Genomic DNA, 19676 nt, shown 5'->3' with positions numbered 1-19676 from the left:
TTACCAGTCTAGGTCCTCAAAGAGGCCTTCTCCCTTTATGGCGGAAGTTTTGAAGATAGCCCATTACTGATTCTTAATTTTGTGCAACTCTAAGGCCTCAGTTATCGAAGCATCATCCATTGCTCTAGGAAGATCCTGTAAGTCAAATAATGTTAAGCCATAAGAGAGTACACTTATCTAACTTGTGAGTGGATTAACAAGCAACTTCAACCGACACACAGAGTTTTTCAAGTATGCAAATGCATCAAGAAATTTCTGCTTATCGTATGTAAATTAAGTGCAATGTTAATGTTTATATATATATAGCAGAAAGAATGGTATAAAATTCCACATGCTTGTTAGCAAACAAGAGGACAACGGCGCCTTTTAGCTCTTCCTCCTGGCAAGGGACCAATGTAATTCCATATAAGAAAAAGGAAAGTACAGTCAATCATTAACAAAGATCATTAGGAGTTTAAACAAACAGTTTAACTGACGTAGGGAAAATTAAAACAACTAGAAACAAGAACCATTTTTTCATTTCTATTTAAGTTGAAAACAAAACTGCCAAGGCCTAAAATATTAAAAACCAAAAATAAAGGTAAACAAACTGTTAAGTATTGGTTCAAGTTCTAGGGCCACCTAGGTAGGAACTTACTGTAAGAACACTCAGAGAACTTCAAAGGATCATGTGCAACAAAATTATGCAAACAGTGGCCATTCAATATTTTACAAAAACTACTAAAGTGTTTATTAAAAAAACATCACTCTAATTCTGATTATGTTCTTGAAATTTAAAGCTTCACAATTAATGAGAACATTGTTAACCTTTGACAACTAAAAGTACCATAATCGGGACAGCATACCTGTTGAAGCCAATCACAAGCAAGTTGTTTTCCATGAATATGTGATTGTGACATATGAAATAAAAATTATTTTCATTACATTCTTAAGATCTGTCCAGTAACATAAAGTTTAGTTTATTTGATCTTCCATTAACCTTGGTGTAAAACGGAACAAGAACATCCCCTTTGAAATATATAGGTGATGAACTTTCTTCTGATAATACATTAATGGAAATATGACCTCCAATATTGCATGGAATTCTTCCTTGGCAACCACTAGTCTATGTATCACTTGAATCACTAACATATATTATCGCTTGAGTATTGGGAAAGTAGTACCTCCAATATGGCCTAAACAACAAAGCAAAACATCTTAGCTCGATTCAAGGGATTAGGAAGTTCTAAAGAAAGCTGAGCTTGTTTTATAAGAAATAAAAAGGAAAAGATACCGGAAAATAAGACTATCGTTTAGTATATGTGTATCATGTGGTTGGTTCAAAGATGAGTAAGGTCTATTGTAAGATGCACTCACTCACCACAACTCATGTTTTATATAGAAATAAGGATTCTCGCTGTAGCATCATCTAGTAATAAAAATATGTAGCACTTTGGCTATCAACAAAAAAATGTACCAGCAATCTATCCAGATTTGAAGGATTTGGCAAAGCACCACATAAAGTATTAAAATAAAGTGAACTTGATGTTGTCAAGCACCACATAAAGTATTAAAATACATACAAAAGAAAAAAGTTAAATTTTTTTTAAAGAAATAATAACAATAAAAGCAATTCCTACCTGAAAACAGAATATTATTTTGACAATTTCACCTGGGTAAACTATTTATCCATGGTAGTAATTAACTAAATCTATCAATTCTTAAATACAGAATAAAAAATAAAACATTCTATTGAAAAGTAGTAAAGTATGAAAAAAAATCATTAGAGAGAGATTTTAACATGGATTTAGAACGAAAAAATGTCATTACTGCACAAATCCAATAGGCAATATTAGACAGGGTACAGACACATGTCAGTATTGTGTGATTGAAAAGAGAACCATTAAATTGGACAAATTAACTAAATAGACGATAGAAATAAAAATCACAAGTAATTACTTTCCAAATATGAGTAAATAGTTACATGATACTGGTCTGCCCACCTGCCACAACAAGGAGAACCACCAATGTTACGAATAAAAAACTTTAGAATGACTTCTTAGAATTGGTTGGAAGAGAAACTACTAAGTAATCACAAAACCATTGAGCATAAATGAAATTGTGATAACAAAGAGCATTCCCATGGTTATTTTCTTGAATGTTATTTTATGACTTCCACAGGTTAAAGTTATAACTGTGTTTTGTAGTTGCATTAAGCTTAATGGCCTAGATGCCTAATTATACTCTAGAATCACGACCCACCCTCATAAGCAAATCGTATGTCTATAAAGTAAATCATAGCTTATAAAATCCTTCGGCTCCTTGATGGAAAGAATGAACAAGAAAAAATAAGGAAGCAAATTTAAAACATTTACATTCCAATCATTTAGCTCATGAGACACGCCGAAACTGCAAGTATAACAAAACAATATTCCTCCCTCATTGGTGAAGTGATTATATATATCTTTTTAAAAAAAAATCTTGGGCTAACTAGAAGGATATTGTTGACTTGTAGTCTACATTCTCTAATTCAGTTAAGATAAACCTACAATTATCTTTTATAATATATGGCAGCATTTGAAACCACAGCCAGTGGCAACATTTAATAGCTGATAGTTGTTACAAATTCATTCCACTGTGTATTAATGTGAATAATTCATCCATGGACATCATTTTTTTTCATGCTCTGGAGCTCTAATGAGAGTGAAAACCTAAAGCCAAGAAGTCCTCGGCTCCTTCTTTTCATAATTTCAACATAAATCACCAAGGGCGACACATGACACAATCAATAACAACCAAACTCAGAAATTACAAATTAAAATGATGAACCCCATATGAAAATAAACAAATTCACGAGTCCAAGTCAAACAACAAGGATCTTGAAAGCCAAAAAACTTTGAAAACAATCCCAATTCTATTAAGGATGATAAACTCACCTAAATCCAAAACTTGGAACTTTATGTTGTTATATTGCACTGTTTCCATATTGAACCCAATAGCTATAAAATGTAAAAGACATCTACTCATTAATCAAGTAAAGCAAAGTTTCCCTAATCCTATTTTCAGACTACACATTTTGCATATCACCATTTGTCATATTAAATTCTGCTTATGAAATAGATGCAGCAAATTAATGAACTCAAGGAAGCAACCAAAACAAGCTCAAGAGAAGAGAATAACATAAAACAATTAGAAACAACGCAAAATATCCAAAAATTAGCGCGTTAAATGTCAGTCAACCCACGTTCATAGAATAACAGTATCGAATTGCTTAAAGTAAGGATAACAAGGTAAGTACTTGGAATAGTAGACACTACTTCGCCCATCTGAAGTCGATCTGCGAAAACCAATAGCTAAAGAGAATTAATTAAAAGTCATCACCAAGGCAAGTAAGTGACCACAACAACATGAATCGTATGAAGCGAAAAATGAGGCATACAAAGAATGGTGGTCTTTCCGGCATTGTCGAGACCCAACACAAGAATCCGACCTTCCTTGTTCCCGAAGAGTGAAGAAAACAGCCTCGTGAAAACAATTGTCATCTCACCCTCAATCAATTTGAGAGTGAATACGATGAATTGAATCTAACTATGTTATAATATATAAAATAAACAAATAAAGGATCTGATCTGATCCAGGCAAAGTATCAGCACCTCTTACCCTCCCTTTCCGGCACAAATTTGAAATAAAAGACGACGACTCACTGTAACTGGAACAATGAGTATAATTGTAATGCAAAAATGAAGCTGATTGGCATTGTGACGAAATACCTGCAGACGACAGCGAGCCAGGCTGGGTGCATCTCAGCTGTCAGCCCCGTGGCTGTGCGCGTTGTTATCTTTCCCTACTCATACCAGAGTTTCTTCGTCAGTCACGATACAATATACTCTCATTATAAATAATTTTATACTCTAGCCATGTATTATTTTGTCATTTTTATACTCTCATCACCCATCTTAAACAACAAGACAGAAACACAAACACCTCAACCCATACTGATCCCAGGGTAGAGTCGAACAGGTGCAGGTTGAGATTCTTCCCTTTCAAACCAGCAGACCAAAAACCAAAATTCGAGAACCAAAATAATCATATGATAAAATTACACCATTAATAAATCAAACTTCACAGGGAACTTAAACAATCCGCCTACTAGTTCTCTAACACAAGAATACGTTATCCTACCAACTAATCAAGTTCTGTATATCACACACAAGCCATAAAATTCCCAATACCACCTGAGAAAGAAGAAGAATATTACAACGCCCTATATCGATTTCTCCTTACAGAGGACGCGACGAAGATCCGTGGATCGATCATCATACTACTCGAGATAACTTAAAAATATTACCTGGACGCCGGTGCCGATTAACCTCCTCGATCCCACCTTCACCCAGTACGTCGCGTCTGCTGATTGAGAAATCGCGTCGAAGAATGAGTTGTGCCCTAACTTTCTGAAATTCGCTAAGTGTGAAATCTATTCGGCACCGAGGAGGGGAAGAAGCAAGCCTGCGTGTGTGGGTATGAAATCGTTCTTAGTTTTCCAAAAGCGCTATAGCGTTTTACCTTTTTTTTAAATCCAAAATATCTTTTAAATTTAAAAAATAAATGTAAACACCATTTGTTATGAAGCACAATCGTAACTAATTATTATTTTGAACAAAGTCTACCAACTCCGTTTTTATTACGGATTATTTTGCGTAGTTAAAGAACCTAAAACGTTGACCAAGAAAATAAATATTTGGTCACTGAAATTGTCGTAACAAAAACTATTATTTGTTACGATGTTAACCGCTTATATAAATTAATACTGCTCCAACGAAAGCATCATAAAAAAGAACAAATTTGTCATCAATGGAGGTGCCATCTAATGCATCTTAATCAAACTAATATTCATTGATGTAAATATAGAAGAGCATAACATATAGTTCTTCCCCACATACTATGAATCCAACCATTTCGATCTATTGACAATAGGCAATGAGATTTTGACAAATCTACACATTCTTTGTTATCCAACACAGATACAAGCAATATCGATTTCACCAAGTCAAGTAGATAATTCATGGCAGCCATACCTAATCTACAGAAAGTAGACATCCTTGTTGTTTTTCTGGGTGTTGTAAGCCTCAAATTGTGATGGCAACAATGGTGTCCCGTTCTTGGGTAGCTTAGCCAACTTTGGCCTTTGAAAGCCTCCTTCCTCTGCCTTTCCAAACAACTGCTTCCTTAAAACCTCGTGTAAGTGTCCAAATAGCTCTTTCTTCAATGCCTCAAATGCCAAATCCAACCTCTCCAGCTCTTCCATGGCGTTCTCATTGTACATGAAAAGACCGTAGTATAAATCAAAGCTATCACTGCTTGTGTTCTCCACCAAATTTAGTAAACAACATAAACGAACGACAAGTTAAACATAAAAAAATGAAAAAAAAAAATTGCGAACAGAAGCACATGTGCATCGCTTCGAAATTTAAAGAATTTTATAAAATCGCAAGCACTACAGTAGGAAGAAAGCATTACCATGTGAACACCGGTGAGAACGTAATTGAATATGAGAACAAAGTAGCGACATCATGTTACAAATGAAACCATTATTCTAAAGTTAAGCTCTCATCATTTGCCAATCCGTTGCACTTCCGGATTCTCTGTTTCCTCACCGCTGCCTGTGAGACAATTTAGAGAGAAAATTGTGTTGTGTATCTCACCAAAGGAACAAAACTACACAGATAATATTATGCCGTTCAACTGTATGATTTCTCACCCCACTAATAACCTAACCAACAATCTAACAAACTAACATAACCAAGCCCAAAATGGAGCTAAGGAAAATGGGCCTAAGAGACTAAAATAACTAATGTACAAAAGCAAGTATATATAGCCCAATATATATGAGCTTAAAACGATTCATATTTTTCTTCTTTGATTCATTTTTTGCATTCATCCTTAGTAGAATTCATGGACGTCTTTCCTTTTTTTTTTCCATCATTTTTTTCAATACGTTCACACACTCTCAAGCCAAAAGCAGCCATGCTGAGCTTGGTGCGAAGATCATTGAACAAAGATCTTGGAAGCGCTTTAATGAAGATGTCAGCGAGTTGCCGCCTGCTTCCAACATGCACTGGTAAGATGGACCCAGTCAAGTAATGGTGTTTGACCAGATGACAAGCAATCTCTATGTGCTTGGTTCTCTTATGAATAACCGGATTTTGAGCAATGTGCAAGGCTGATTTATTGTCACAGTGTAAGGGAATTGGTTGAACCATAAGGATGATTAAGGCTTTTAGCAAATATGAGATCCATAACAGCTCACTGGTGGTAGTGCTCATACTTTTATATTATGCTTTTGTGGAGGAAATGCTTACAATAGCTTTTTCTTAGCTTTCGAAGAAATAAGATTTGGACAAGGAATATGCAGTACCTTTGGGTCAAAATCTTACTCAACCTAACATAATTATGCAAGGTAAAAGCTATTCAAATGATTAACTTTTGAACTTCCACCGAATATATCGGCATTTCTTTGAGTATTTTCCATTGAACCTTGACAACTCCAAAATCCCTTTCAATGCACCTCCTTAATAAAGAATGATAGTAATTGAAGGTCTCTCGATAGCCCCTTGGACCATTGCCATGAAAATCTGATTGATGGTACCTTATCTTCGAATATGGCGTCAAAAAGCCATCTCTTTCTGGGTAACCTTTGTCTGCCATATAATATTTTCCTAAAATTATATATTAAAACAATTGTTTCTAAATGAACAAACAAAAGCAATTTTTTTTTAAAAAAAAAACATTCATTGATTGTGTCTAGAAATATCCGTGCATCATGTGAAGATCCTTCCCAACCAGTCAAAACACAAGTAAATAATAAGTTGAAATCACATATGGCAAGAACATTCATAGGTGGTGATCCTTTTCTCCTTCTATATCGTAGTTGTATTTCTTCTGCAACAACGACGGTAATATGTATGCCATCAATAGCTCTGATACAATCCTAACAACATACAAAAAATTTGCAAATGAAACATAAAATTTTGAAAGAGAAATTAAAAAAACTAAAATATTATAAATACCTTGAAATGTGGCATGTATCGAGTATTGTGAATGATATAGGGTGGTATTTCGTGGAATTCAGGATCTCTTGGCTTCAATATATCCCTTGAAAGACCACAAATAGCTTTTAAAACTTCTTTAAAGATTGGACTCATAGTTTCTCTAGAATGCTTAAATTGTTTTTGTAAAATGCACAACTTTATCATTAGAAAATGAGGATGTAGGAGCATTCATAGCGCTCAGTGATTGAAAAAATAAAAAAAATAAAAAATGAAGTCATCAAGTCATTTATATTTATAATTGACTATAAAGTTTGGTTAAGCTTTTCATTGATGAACACTTTTTCCTCCCATTCTCTTAGTTGAACTAGTCTTTGCAATCATTTCACATTCAATGTCACTTCCAACTTTTTCCAAAATCGACATTCTGTTTGAAGCTCTCAATCTATACTTACTTTATAAATCAAAGCAAACTTATCGAAGTGTATCTTGAGTCATTCTAAAAGTATTAAAACGTCATTTTTCATGTCCACTTAATAATTCATTCATTCATCTTTAGCCAGTAAAGTATGAAGTGAAACATGGTTCTTTGTATAAGTAATTAATATAATAATGCATAAGACAACCAATTGCACATGCAATGAATTTCCAATAACTATTTTGAAATTTTTTTACTTGAAAAAGTTGTAGACAAAAGTCTTTATGTTGCAAGAGTCGTAGATGTAATTTTTTTGAGAATTATGTGGTCCATATCTGCAAGTATAAGTTAACAAAAATATATAATAGTAGAAATCATCAAAAATATATAGAGTATTATAATATATAAACAAGTTATAATAATTTCATCAACTTAGAAAAAAAATAGTTATCAAACTTAAATAATCAATGTTCAAAACCTACTAAGCAAAGATACTAGTAAATCACACTGCAAATAGTCATTCTTAGAAATTTTATTAGAAAAAAAAAATAGTGCAAAGATATTTCTACTTGCTCTTTCTCTCACTGTACATAAATTTATTCCATCCAACAATTGCCGCATCATTTGGCATATTAGCTAAAATTAACCGCTTTTGTGGATCTTCGATCATCGTCACAGCAAAGTTAAATTCCGGACTACCAGGTACTAATCACTACCAAAAAAAGGGCTATTCACCACGGGTTGAGAGTCCGTAACAATAAAATCGTAACAAATAGATATATTAGTTACGACAAAATCCGTGACGAAAAAAAAAAACCCGGTCAACGTTTTAGGTTCTGTCGTTACGCAAAAAATATCGTAACAAATAATGAGATGGTAGAATTTGGTCAAAATAACATTAGTTACGTAAAGTGTTCGTAACTACTGGTATTTAATTTTTTATTTTTGGAAAAGTTAAATTAAAAAAAAAAAAAAAGTAAAATACTGGATTGACGCTTTCATTCCAGAAACGATCAAAATGGACAAAAACGCTATATCATCCCACACTTAGACAAATTAGGGCATCTGGTTCATTTCCCTCGTTCGCTTTTCACAGTCGCCCGCGATCCGATTTCCTGTAGCTGCCGACGACGACGCGCGAGGTGAAATCGATCCGTCCCTGGGATCTACTCCGGCGCACCTCACCCAGGTAAGGTTTTGAAGGTAGCTCGAAAAAGATTTTGTATTACGCGAGGTATCTTCGACAAATTAGGGCATAATCTCATTTCTCCCTTGTAGAAAACTCGATCGAGTTTCCTTCCTCTGAACCTGCAGGACGACGAGCATTGTGAAATCAACGGAAACGAGGGATCTACTCCGGCATCTAGGTAAGGTTTTTAAGTTTTCTCCCGAAAGATTTGGTATTACTCCAAAGTTCTTCGCCTCTATCTCGGTATGGATATAGTCTTACATTTTAACTCCATTTGTTTGGGCTTTATCGTGTGTTACATTTGAGGTGAATTTGTATTCCTTTGTCCAGAAGGAGAGTTTTTTTGGTTGAATTTATTTTTTTGATATTTATCTTTAATTTATAGTTAAACACCAAGTGCAATGCTTTACTGTATGTTAAATTTATGAGGTATTTCTTTGTTCTGGTAGCTTAAATGTTAGATTAAAACATATTAGCTCAATCCTCTTGCTAATTTGTTCAGAATACAAAGTAATACATTACGTCAGGAAACTTAATTCGGCTGTTGGGAAGCATTTAACAAGATTTATGAATTGCGAAATACCTCAAGTTGCATGCTTCTTGAATTGCAGTTCAGTTTTCTGATCGTAGGTAATTTACTATCAGATTTCGTTATCCTGCATTTGTAGTATGCGTATACACATACAGTCACCCATACATATATTCATTATAGCATTTCTATAAATTAAGGATAAAATCCAGGGCTTATTTACACTTTGCATTGAGAGTAGGGAGTAGAGAGTAGAGAGTAAAGGATGAGGGCGAGAGTAGTAATGTGAGAAGACGATGATGCAAATGCAGTTTTGGTGGAAACAGATACAGTGAATCTTGTGGCTTTGGTGCTGTGTACTATTCCTATTTGTATCCCTCTAATTGGGGTAGAGAGCCATTTCTGTACCTCTATATATATATGTATATCTATCTCAAAATTCTTATAGTACACGTCTTCCATCTCAATCTCCATCTTCCAGTCCCATATAGATAGATAGATAGATAGATATAGTGGTTGCAGCATACACACGGATGTCCCCCCCATGCTCTCCATGTCTTGTCAATTTCAGAAACTTTTTCACTTCTTTCTCACTCTCTCTTGCTGCTGATGTGTCTATTTGTGACGGCCCAGCATTTGTGACGGGAAATATATCCATATAATACTATTTACATTGCATCTATGGAAGATTTTTAAGTGGTGAGGGCTGCTGATTTTGGTCCATGTGCCTTAATGTTGTGATAAATTATAATGCTAGCGTCATGAAGAGCATCCATGTTTCCTATTATATCGGTGAAGGTTATGTTGTACTTATATGTTTTTGGTTGCATGTTTTGTTGATGGAATCGCATGTATATTATATTGCTAGATGGATAGGAGTTGGATAGACGATGCGAACCATATCTCCGCTCAATATTTGGACGGGGTCAGGGCTTTCTTAGATTTCGCATTTAAAGATCGTAGCTCTGAATCTTGCATCTATTGCCCCTGTACATCTTGCGGAAATCGCTTAACAAAATCTCGTAGAGATGTCTTGCTCCATTGTATTCGTTATGGATTCGACCAAACCTACAAGGTTTGGACTTGCCACGGAGAAGGAGAGGTGAACCCTGCTGTTGCAAACGACAATATGCCAATGCGTTGGGAGGAGGAACTAGAACTTCTATTGCGAGAGTGTGCATATACAGAGCACACCGATCCGGGGCCCAGTGGAAATGAACCTCATAGGGATGACGAAAATGAACATATACATCATGGCAGTAAGGGGTATAGAAAGATGTTAGAAGATGTAGAGAAAGAGCTCATACCAGGGTGCAAGAAGATGAGTAGACTCTCGTTTATCGCACGGCTTTTGCACTTGAAGGTTTTGTGCCACTGGTCTAATAATTCTATTGATTTGCTGTTAGAGCTGTTACGGGATGCACTTCCAGACGATGTTGTCCTTCCGAAGAACTTCTATGAGGCTAATAAGCTGACCAAGGACTTGGGGTTCACATGCAAGACTATCCATGCGTGCATCAACAATTGCATGTTGTTTACCGGGGAAGATGTTGACCGTGAGGTTTGTGTTGTGTGTGGGGAAAAGCGATTTACACAGGGTAAAGATAGATCTCCAGTGAAGAAGTTAAGGTACTTTCCATTAATTCCGCGATTGCAGCGATGGTACGTATCTTCCAAAACTGCATCTTCTATGAGATGGCTGAGGAGGCTATGGTGGCCGGTCCGGTGCAGTACCGGTGGATGTATCCCATTGAGCGGTACTTGGGTACTCTGAAGAGGTACGTACGGAACAGGGCACAACCTGAGGGTTCGATTGCACGTGGATACCTCATGGAAGAATGCGTGACATTCTGCTCAAGATATCTCGGAGACATAGAGACCAAAGAGAACCGGGCTGCTCGAGGGGAGGAGGACGGGACACAACACGGGAAAGGATTGTTTGGTTCTAGGTTCAATCTTGATTACAATACGATGCACCAAATTCATTGCTACATCCTAGGAAATATAGATGAAATCAGTCCGTTGCGAAGGTTTTTTCACATCAATTTAACAATACTTGTATGCGTATCCGACCTGTGTTGAATATCTTCGACTTTTATTTTTGCACTGTAGGATTCACCTTGATACTATTAGGTCATGTCGAACTCGCGCACCCCCACGTGAGGTGCACCAGCAGCACAACGAACAATTTGCGTCTTGGTTTCAATCATATGTGAGTACCGCCTACATCGTCCGTACGTGGTATCTTGACTACACTCCCAAAAAACATTGAAATCACGAGTGTTCATGAACTACTTTACATCAAATGTAGGTAGATGATCCGACGAATAATGATGAGTGCCCAATCTCAGCGGAGATCCGTGCATTGGCGGGTGGACCATTATGCAATGCAACACGGTACTCTTCGTGCATTGTGTCAGGAATACGCTATCGTGTTCAAGACCGGGATGCAAGGAAGAGGACACAGTGTGCAGGTGTTATGGTTACGGCAGATACAGTGAGTTATGCCTCAGCTAGGGACCATAACCCACGAGAAGGTTCCGTGGCATATTACGGGATTCTTACGGACATTGTGGAAGTGTACTATAGCAATCAACAGAAGTATCTCCTTTTAAAATGTGACTGGGTGGATCTGGAGAGGGGCGTTAAAGAGGATGAGTTCAAATATAAATGTGTGAACTTTAAGTATTTGATGTACCCCAAGAACTTGCCCACGGATGAGCCTTTCATCTTAGCGACCCAAGCCTCTCAGGTGTGGTACATTGCAGACCCGGTTGATGAAGGTTGGAGCGTTGTCGTTCCGGTGTCACGGCGAGACACGTATGACGTGTATAGTACGATCGATCATAGATTCAGCACAGGGTTACCTTTAGATGACGGAGGCAATGTTAGAGGAGCAGCCGATTACTGGCTAAGGGAAGGTATTGAGGGGCAAGTAGTAGAAGATGCAGGGCAGATGGACCATGCCGATACTTCGCCTTCGGATTCGGAGGAATCCTCCGAAGATGATGGTGCTTAGCGCAGAATCAAATAAGCGGGCATTTTTGGTAGTATGCGAATATAGCCTAATTGGCCCATTTTTGATGGTTTGGCAACCACGCAACCTTTTTGAGTTCGCAGTTCAGAATAAATTACACATCTCAACAGATGGTCATCTATGTGGGGAGGGGGGGTCGGTGATTGAAGTACGTAATAGGTAACCACTTTCGGACATGCATGCCATCGTTCATAGGCCCTGTTTTCGCTTGATTTGCTGAAGCACTTTGCATCCATTATGCGCGCGCAGGATGTTATGATTTTTTCCGAATATGTCAACGCGGATAAGCTCTTTACCCCCCTTTGCGTATGCTGAAGCAATTTACCCTGATTAATTGCAGTAACTATTATGTGAATTTCTCGTAATATGTCACTTCATAAGCTTTGTTGTGATAAGTGTGTTTTGATTTTCTCCTAATATACGTTTTCATACTGCCAACTAACACTGGTGTCTTGCAGGTTATGGGCAAATCTCAACGTGCTGCCGTTGGAGGGTCACCGGATCCGGCAGTCTCTCCCGCAAGACGTTTTACCCGGGCATCCGCACGTAACAGCCCCCTAGAGGCAACTCATCCCGCAAGCAGGAATCCATCGCCCATCTGCAATCCCACAAAGAAAGTGACAAAACGGAAGGGATCTCGGGTCTCGCCACTGCTCCAGCGACTCCGGTCCATCACATCAGAGTGGGAGAAAGAGCGCGATGCTCGTGGTCAAAGCATGAAGCCAACATCTTCCACTCGAAGGGCAGTGCTTCAGGATTCAGAGGGCCCTTTGGAGGTAATGTGGTTCCTTTGCCGAAAGCATGTCCTTATTTGAACTCTCAGTATAACACTACAATAGGCTGACACTGTTAACCCCAACAGGAACATGATGATAGGGATGTTCCATCACTTTTTGATCCGACGGCACTGACACAGGATGACGATGATACAATCCCCCCCACACAAGCAGATGACGAGACACTTCCGCCGACGCAGGACATGGAGACTGCAGAGAGTGATATGCCACTCTTGGATGAAGGGCCAGGCTCCGACCCCACTCTGATGACAGGAACAGAGGCGGGCAATATGGCACCATTGGACGAGATGACATCGCACGACGGTTTGGAAATTAGCCTTCAAAGATTACCGATTACATTTAGTGACTTCATATTTTGCATGTAATATCCTTATTAGAACATGTAATCTCCTGTTTGTGTCAGCTGGTTCGTCAAAGAAAAAGCAGGGGAGAGGGGCGGCACGAATGCCGCGTGGATGGGGAAAAGATCACAGGATGCTTGTATTCACATCGCCGGATGGTAAAAGCATCGTCGGACCCGACGTAAACGAGTACAAGACAGCCATTGGGGTCATTGCACGCAACGGAGCTCGACTTCCTCTACATTACCCCACGTTCGCTGAGATACCGGAGACGAAGAGACAGGGTGCATGGATGGAGGTTCAGGTGATGCAAACTTCATTAAATTGAAAGTTCTTTTATTTCATATAGATTCTTATATATGGCCCTACCATCTTCTCCGGACCTGGTGGAAACCGTGTGAAACGGCATTCCAGAGTAACAGCGGATTACCAGACTCAGCGGAGAAAGTGGTCTTGGCTGACCTAAGGGAAGTTTGGAGGCACTGGAAATACAGCATCAAATCAACTTACTTCAATCCGATCGAGGACGATGAAGAAGCACTGAAGAAGGTTCCCTCAAGCAGGATTGTGCCCGATCAGTGGCCGAAGTTGGTTGAGTATTGGCGCGACGAGAAGGTGAAGGTACGCATAGGGACATGCCAAATTAATATACGTTAAATCTGCACGGGCATGGACTGAGAACTAAATAACTTTGCTTGACGTAGCTTCAATCCAAGAAAAATGCGTCGAACGTAGCGAAAAGAAGCTTTCCACATCGTACTGGGCGGAAGTCATTCACGACTCTGGCAGATGAGGTACCTTTTATTACAATTAAGTAATTAGTCATGTCATGCTCCATCCCCATATTTTCCTCTCCTGTATTTCATTATGTTTTCGATGACAGAAGGCCTTGTATTGCTGCAGATCAAGGCAAAGGGGAAGGACCCCGACATCTGGAGATTTGGATTTCCAGTCGCACACAAGGCAAGGGAAAGGATGACCAAGAAACCGAGGAGATATTGGTAGAATAAATTCGTTCCCAACTTAGTTACAATTCAGTCAGTATTTACATCTCTAACAACAAGAGCAAGTTCGGCCTCACTTAAATCTTTCCTGTAGACTTATTTACAGAATGAGCTAAACAAGGTTCCCCCTGAAGGGCGGGAGACTCTGTACCGACGGGCCCTTGGGGGAAAGATTAAGAAGCGGTCAAAGGTCGACAGTGCGGCAAGTTCAGCTCATCCCCGCAGCGAGTCAACTGGTTTAACAGACAGTGTAGCATTCCAGCATGGGTGGGAACAACTACAGAATGGAATGGAGGAGCTGAAGGCAATGATGGATGAGTTCAAAACCATCAAGGCTGATGTGTATGCATTCATGCACAGAAACTCCGGAGCGGTTACTGGCCAGGCAGTAAGTATTCATAATCCCTGACCTGTTTGGTATGAGTATCCCATGAGATTTGGATGGCGAAGGAATTTACCATCCTCGGCATGTTATATGATAGGGCACATCTCGTATTGATTCAGTCCCTGAGATTCCCAGGCCTGTGTCCGAGCCAAGCATGACGGTATGATTCCGTGACGCCCTGGAGTTTCTTAGAAATCAGTGCAGTGTCTAATTTAGGCTACTCTTGACTGCGTACTACCTTATCCAACTCATATGCCCTGTCTGTTGTAGGTCGGCACACATGTGCTTCTATTATCCCGCACCGGTGAGAAAAAAGTTGTTGCAGAGGGACTTCTGCTCTGCCCCCCTGGGCCAGGTTGGTCCGGTATCTTTGAGGATGTTTAATTAAACTTTTAATATGCCTCAGCGAGATATCGTAGGTTTTCGTGACTGTTCAGGCCTCATATTGCGTATTAGCATGGATTCACTAAGTGTAGAAGTATACAATGATACGATCCGTGGATTTCCAAAGCGATGTAGACTGTTAATGTAGGGGTGGTAAAATAACTGCTATTATGACGACCCATGTTTATTGAAGGATGTTTGGTTTAAAGATCAAGCTGCAATTACATAGGAAATTAGGGTATAATGTGCTTCGCTACCTAACTCATGAATGTAATACCATGTACTGTACGACATGTCTGAATGTACGTACTCCTCTTGTTCTAGTTCCAAAGTATTACACTTATAATGTCTGTGTTATGACATGTTATATATACAGTTCGAACGTCTGTTGATATATATGCTTGAATGTAATCAAAAATTGCTCTTGTGAATGCTGTAGGTGACACACTTTCCTTGGTCAAGGTCTTCGTGACATCCGCGTCAGTCCCGGACACACCCCTTATTTTGCCGACCATTTCTGGGGCGACTACCCTTCGCGATGTCGTCGGCGAAGATCCTATTGAGTGGAGCTACAAGGACGTAAGGATCTACTTTAATACCTTTCTTGTATTGCCTTCCGAAATTTATAAGAAGTATGACTTAAAGTAATCTCTGTGTTGGCAATTGCAGCTCATGCGCCGGGCTTGAAATGTTGGTACCGATACACCCATGTTAATTGCCCCGTTTGTCATATGGATTGAATGTCGAACCTGTCTTTGGATGGATTGTGTTGAGTTTTTGTTGAACTATGTCTGGAATTGATGCGTAGACCTTTGTGGTTTGAATTCGTATGGTGAAAAATGTGCCTAATGGGATTGATGGATAACCGTATTTGCTTATTGCGTTGTTTACTTGTGTTTGAACTGTTAAGCACGTTTTGCGGAACAGGTTGTTGATGTGTAGATACTAGTAGGCTTGTTCTATGGGTTGCTTTACTTTGTTGGTAGGTATGGAATTCAGATTTTAATATGAATTAATGTTTGCGCGGGGCGTAATGATGATGATGTTTATAGCAATCTTTGTATTCGTAATTTATTTTCGTATCATACGCATCACAGCAGGTCCATTTGTTACGAACAATTTCAATTGCAGCGTACCCCCTGTTTTTCACAATACGCTATTTTTCCGTAACAAAAGGCCAGAAAATCGTTACAAAAAGTGGTCTTTGGATATTTGTTGTTACAGACGGTTTCGTGACTATAAGTAGGTAATATTTTTTTTACGGGGTTCAATGCCGTTACAAATAGTCGTAACAAAAACCAAGTTCTGACAACCGGTCAATGGAAAACACTTGTAACGCGAGGAACTTCCGTAACAAATACCGTAACTAAAAGTCCTGCCACACGCGCGGAAGGATCTACCTTTCGTTACGAGAGAAAATTCGTAACAAACATCGTAACAAATACCATACTTCAGGGAGCGTTGACCGATCGTAATAGTTACGAAAAGTGGCGTGGCAAAAAACATTCGTTACGCGAGTACACATTACGGAAAAAAGTCGTAACAAAGGCGTAGCAAATACGCAAATTGCACGAAATATGGCTTTTTGTTACGATTTTCCGGCCGTAATAGAAAACAGTTTTTTTGGTAGTGAATTCTTCAAAAGTGCACAACTTTGCTAGCGCATCTGTAACACTGATAACTTCTTTATCATTAGAGAATGAGGATGTAGGAGCATTCATAACACTCAGTGATTAAAAAAATGAAGTCATAAGTCATTTATTGTTGCAATTAACTATAAAATTTGGTCAAGCTTTTCATTGATGAACTTTTTATCCTCCTATTTTCTTAGGTGAACTAGTTTTTGCAATATTTTCACATTCAATGTCACTTCCAATTTTTTCCAAAATCGAAATTATGTTTGAAGCTCTCAATCTATACTTATTTCTAAATCAAAGCATACTTATCGAAATGTATCTTGAGTCATTCTAAAAGTATTAAAACGTCATTTTTCATGTCCACTTAATAATTCATTCATCCATCTTTCGCCGGTAAAGTATGAAGTGAAACATAGTTCTTTGTATAAGTAATTAATATAATAATGCATAAGACAACCGATTGCTCATGCAATGAAATTCCAATAACTATTTTGAAATTTTGTTACTTGAAAAAGTTGTAGAAAAAAGTCTTTATGTTGCAAGAGTCGTAGATGTAATTCTTTGAGAATTATGTGGTCCATATCTACAAGTATAATTTAACAAAAATATATAATAGTAGAAATCATAAAAAATATATAGAGTATTATAATATATAAACAAGTTATAATAATTTCATTAACTTAGAAAAAAATAGTTATCAAACTTAAATAATCAATGTTCAAAACCTACTAAGCAAAGATACTAGTAAATCACACTGCAAATAGTCATTCTTAGAAATTTTATTAGAAAAAAAAAATAGTGTAAAGATATTTCTACTCGCTCTTTCTCTCACTGTACATAAATTTATTCCATCCAACAATTGCCGCATCATTTGGCATATTAGCTAAAATTAACCGCTTTTGTGGATCTTCGACCATCGTCACAACAAAGTTAAATTCTTGACTACCAGGTACTAATTTTTCGAAAGTGCACAACTTTGCTAGTGTATCTGTAACACTGATAACTTCTTTATCATTAGAGAATAAGGATGTAGGAGCATTCATAGCGCTTAATGATTAAAACAATGAAGTCATAAGTCATTTATAGTTGCAATTGACTAGAAAATTTGGTCAAGCTTTTCATTGATAAACTTTTTTTCCTCCTATTTTGAACTAGTTTTTGCAATCTTTTCACATTCAATGTCACTGCTTTCAAGACTTCTATTTCCTTTGTTTTTTGTACCATTATTACTTGATATACCGATGCAAGTAGAGGTAGATTCTTTCCAAATATTATCCCACACACTCAATAGAATTGTTCTAACTAGTACTATTATTTATCAGATCATCATGATGATCACACGATAAATCAATATGTGATGTGTCACCAAATATTGAGTAATCAACATTAATAGTACGTGGTGAAGAGGATATATGAGTTCTTTTTTCTTTACCTTGTGAGCAATCATACTCAAGAGTGTACTTATATTCTCTTGTCGCTGGTGAGTGAGTGAAAATAAAATCCATTTTAGATTCGGGCTCAATCCCTTCTTATCACAAGGTTTTAAAATTGTCATTTTCTTATAAACAATATACAATAAGGTATTTATGCTTTAGAAAATTTTATAAAATAAAATAAAATAAAATCCTAACCTGAATTTTAATATTCCACTACTCATCAATCGCACATACTATTTTTTGTTTCATGATCCCATTTTAAACCAGTTTATTTTCCTTTTAATTTTTTCCAAAGACTCTATCTTGTTCTCATCCAATCATACTTGTTTTTCAATTTTTTTTCCCCAACTTTTATGTGTTATTTTGTAGAAATCTTTCTTGTAGTTTTTTTCATGGCATTTTTGTGAGATTATTGCACCTAATTTTCCTTCATTTTTGCTAAATCATTCAATGCACAAACCAATAAATATATAAAGATCTGATGTTGTCCAATTTACTCTTCCTGAGTCTTTTCCTTTACCAAAATCTCCTCCATAACTATTTTTTTGTCAACGACATCTAATAATAATAATAATAATAATAATAAACTAAACTTTACAAAACTAATTAAAATATACGTAAAATAAAATTATAAAAAATTAGTGAAAAATAAATAAATAAAATTTGATTTTATTTATATTAAGCTAATGAGGCTGGATTGTAGCAAACTAACTAATTAATAAGTTAATGAAACATGTAGCATGAAACATGAAAATACGTGTTGTATAAATTTATTGCACCTAGTCCATATTTGACGTGTTGTTTCGGATGTTCCACTATTCTTCCACAATAAAATATTTATTATGTTATTTTCTTCTTCAACATTCAGTTTCATTACTTATTTAGTATTCTTTCTTGGAGTGGCAAAGAATAGCATGCAACTATCTCTTTTAATTATGCTTCATGTTTCGTTTATTTGAATTCATAAACAACTTTCTTTTTTTACTACCAAACATAATATATATATAATAAGGCATAAAAGATCAAATACTTACAACATCAAAAAAATTCAAATATGTCCAACAGAAAGTCCTAAATAAAACTCAATCACAATTAACACATTATATTAATTTTTCTTCAAGCAACTGGAAACGAGGATAAGCTTTCTTCAATCTCCTAGAAATAAGGATAAATTTTCTTCAACCTCCTGGAAACAAGGATAAAATTTTTTCAATCTCCTAGAAACGAAGATAAACTTTCTTCAACCTCCTGGAAACGAGAATAAACTTCTTTTAATCTCATAGAAATAAGGATAAACTTTCTTCAATCTTCTAGAAACAAGGATAAAGTTTCTTCAACCTCCTAGAAACGAGGATAAGTTTCTTCAACCACTTGGAAATGAGAATAAACTTTCTTCAATCTCCTAAAAACGATGATAAACTTTTTTCAACCTCCTGCAAACGAGGTTAAAGTTTCTTCAATCTACTAGAAATGAAGATAAAGTTTCTTCAATCT

General features: G+C 37.1%; 3 protein-coding genes, 1 long non-coding RNA gene and 1 pseudogene across 6 annotated transcripts; 3 read left to right on the top strand and 2 right to left on the bottom strand.

Annotated features, from left to right (window-relative positions):
• On the bottom strand, nt 1–3521 carry LOC127255169 (ADP-ribosylation factor 1-like; annotated as a pseudogene).
• A 207-nt stretch (nt 3522–3728) lies between these two features.
• Nucleotides 3729–5310, bottom strand: LOC127255172 (uncharacterized). Its single transcript, XR_007839581.1, has 3 exons — nt 5055–5310; nt 4328–4485; nt 3729–3823 (listed from the first exon to the last, which is right to left on the bottom strand). It is a non-coding gene; the product is annotated as an uncharacterized LOC127255172 (long non-coding RNA).
• A 3309-nt stretch (nt 5311–8619) lies between these two features.
• On the top strand, nt 8620–10935 carry LOC127252673 (uncharacterized). Its single transcript, XM_051276956.1, has 2 exons — nt 8620–8810; nt 10030–10935. The coding sequence occupies exon 2, from the start codon at nt 10030–10032 to the stop codon at nt 10933–10935; it is 906 nt and encodes a 301-aa protein (XP_051132913.1). The 5' UTR covers nt 8620–8810.
• A 123-nt stretch (nt 10936–11058) lies between these two features.
• Nucleotides 11059–12696, top strand: LOC127252029 (uncharacterized). Of its 3 annotated transcripts, none has more exons than XR_007839017.1 (2): nt 11059–12357; nt 12657–12696. XR_007839017.1 is itself a non-coding variant. In XM_051276032.1 (2 exons), exon 2 carries the CDS (start codon nt 11641–11643, stop codon nt 12178–12180), a length of 540 nt encoding a protein of 179 aa, XP_051131989.1. In that variant the 5' UTR covers nt 11059–11373; nt 11473–11640; the 3' UTR covers nt 12181–12441. The 3 variants fall into 3 exon arrangements, 1 of the variants encoding a protein (XP_051131989.1); XR_007839018.1 differs by lacking the exon at nt 12657–12696 and adding an exon at nt 12448–12493; XM_051276032.1 differs by lacking the exon at nt 12657–12696 and having other exon boundaries at nt 11059–11373; nt 11473–12441.
• On the top strand, nt 12436–16117 carry LOC127252663 (uncharacterized). The gene is made up of 12 exons (XM_051276946.1): nt 12436–12504; nt 12657–12974; nt 13061–13298; nt 13399–13640; nt 13751–13957; nt 14041–14130; nt 14240–14299; nt 14447–14728; nt 14823–14885; nt 14996–15080; nt 15549–15688; nt 15779–16117. Exons 1-12 carry the CDS (start codon nt 12436–12438, stop codon nt 15794–15796), a joined length of 1812 nt encoding a protein of 603 aa, XP_051132903.1. The 3' UTR covers nt 15797–16117.
• The last annotated feature ends 3559 nt before the right edge of the window (nt 16118–19676 follow it).

This window comes from Andrographis paniculata, unplaced genomic scaffold, assembly GCF_009805555.1.
Source record: "Andrographis paniculata isolate CXL003 unplaced genomic scaffold, ASM980555v1 Contig12END, whole genome shotgun sequence".
Classification (NCBI taxonomy): Eukaryota; Viridiplantae; Streptophyta; class Magnoliopsida; order Lamiales; family Acanthaceae; genus Andrographis; species Andrographis paniculata.
The sequence above is the reverse complement of the archived record's forward strand: the minus strand, read 5'-3'. Positions and strand labels throughout refer to the sequence as shown.

Excerpts from the sequence above, each read along its gene's own strand:
- LOC127252663 (XM_051276946.1), top strand. The coding sequence starts at position 12,436 with ATGCGCGCGCAGGATGTTATGATTTTTTCCGAATATGTCAACGCGGAT. Across the intron at positions 14,886-14,995 it reads TGTCCGAGCCAAGCATGACG|GTCGGCACACATGTGCTTCT; the intron begins GTATGATTCCGT and ends TGTCTGTTGTAG. Across the intron at positions 15,081-15,548 it reads GCTCTGCCCCCCTGGGCCAG|GTGACACACTTTCCTTGGTC; the intron begins GTTGGTCCGGTA and ends TGAATGCTGTAG.
- LOC127252029 (XM_051276032.1), top strand. The coding sequence starts at position 11,641 with ATGGTTACGGCAGATACAGTGAGTTATGCCTCAGCTAGGGACCATAAC.
- LOC127252673 (XM_051276956.1), top strand. The coding sequence starts at position 10,030 with ATGGATAGGAGTTGGATAGACGATGCGAACCATATCTCCGCTCAATAT.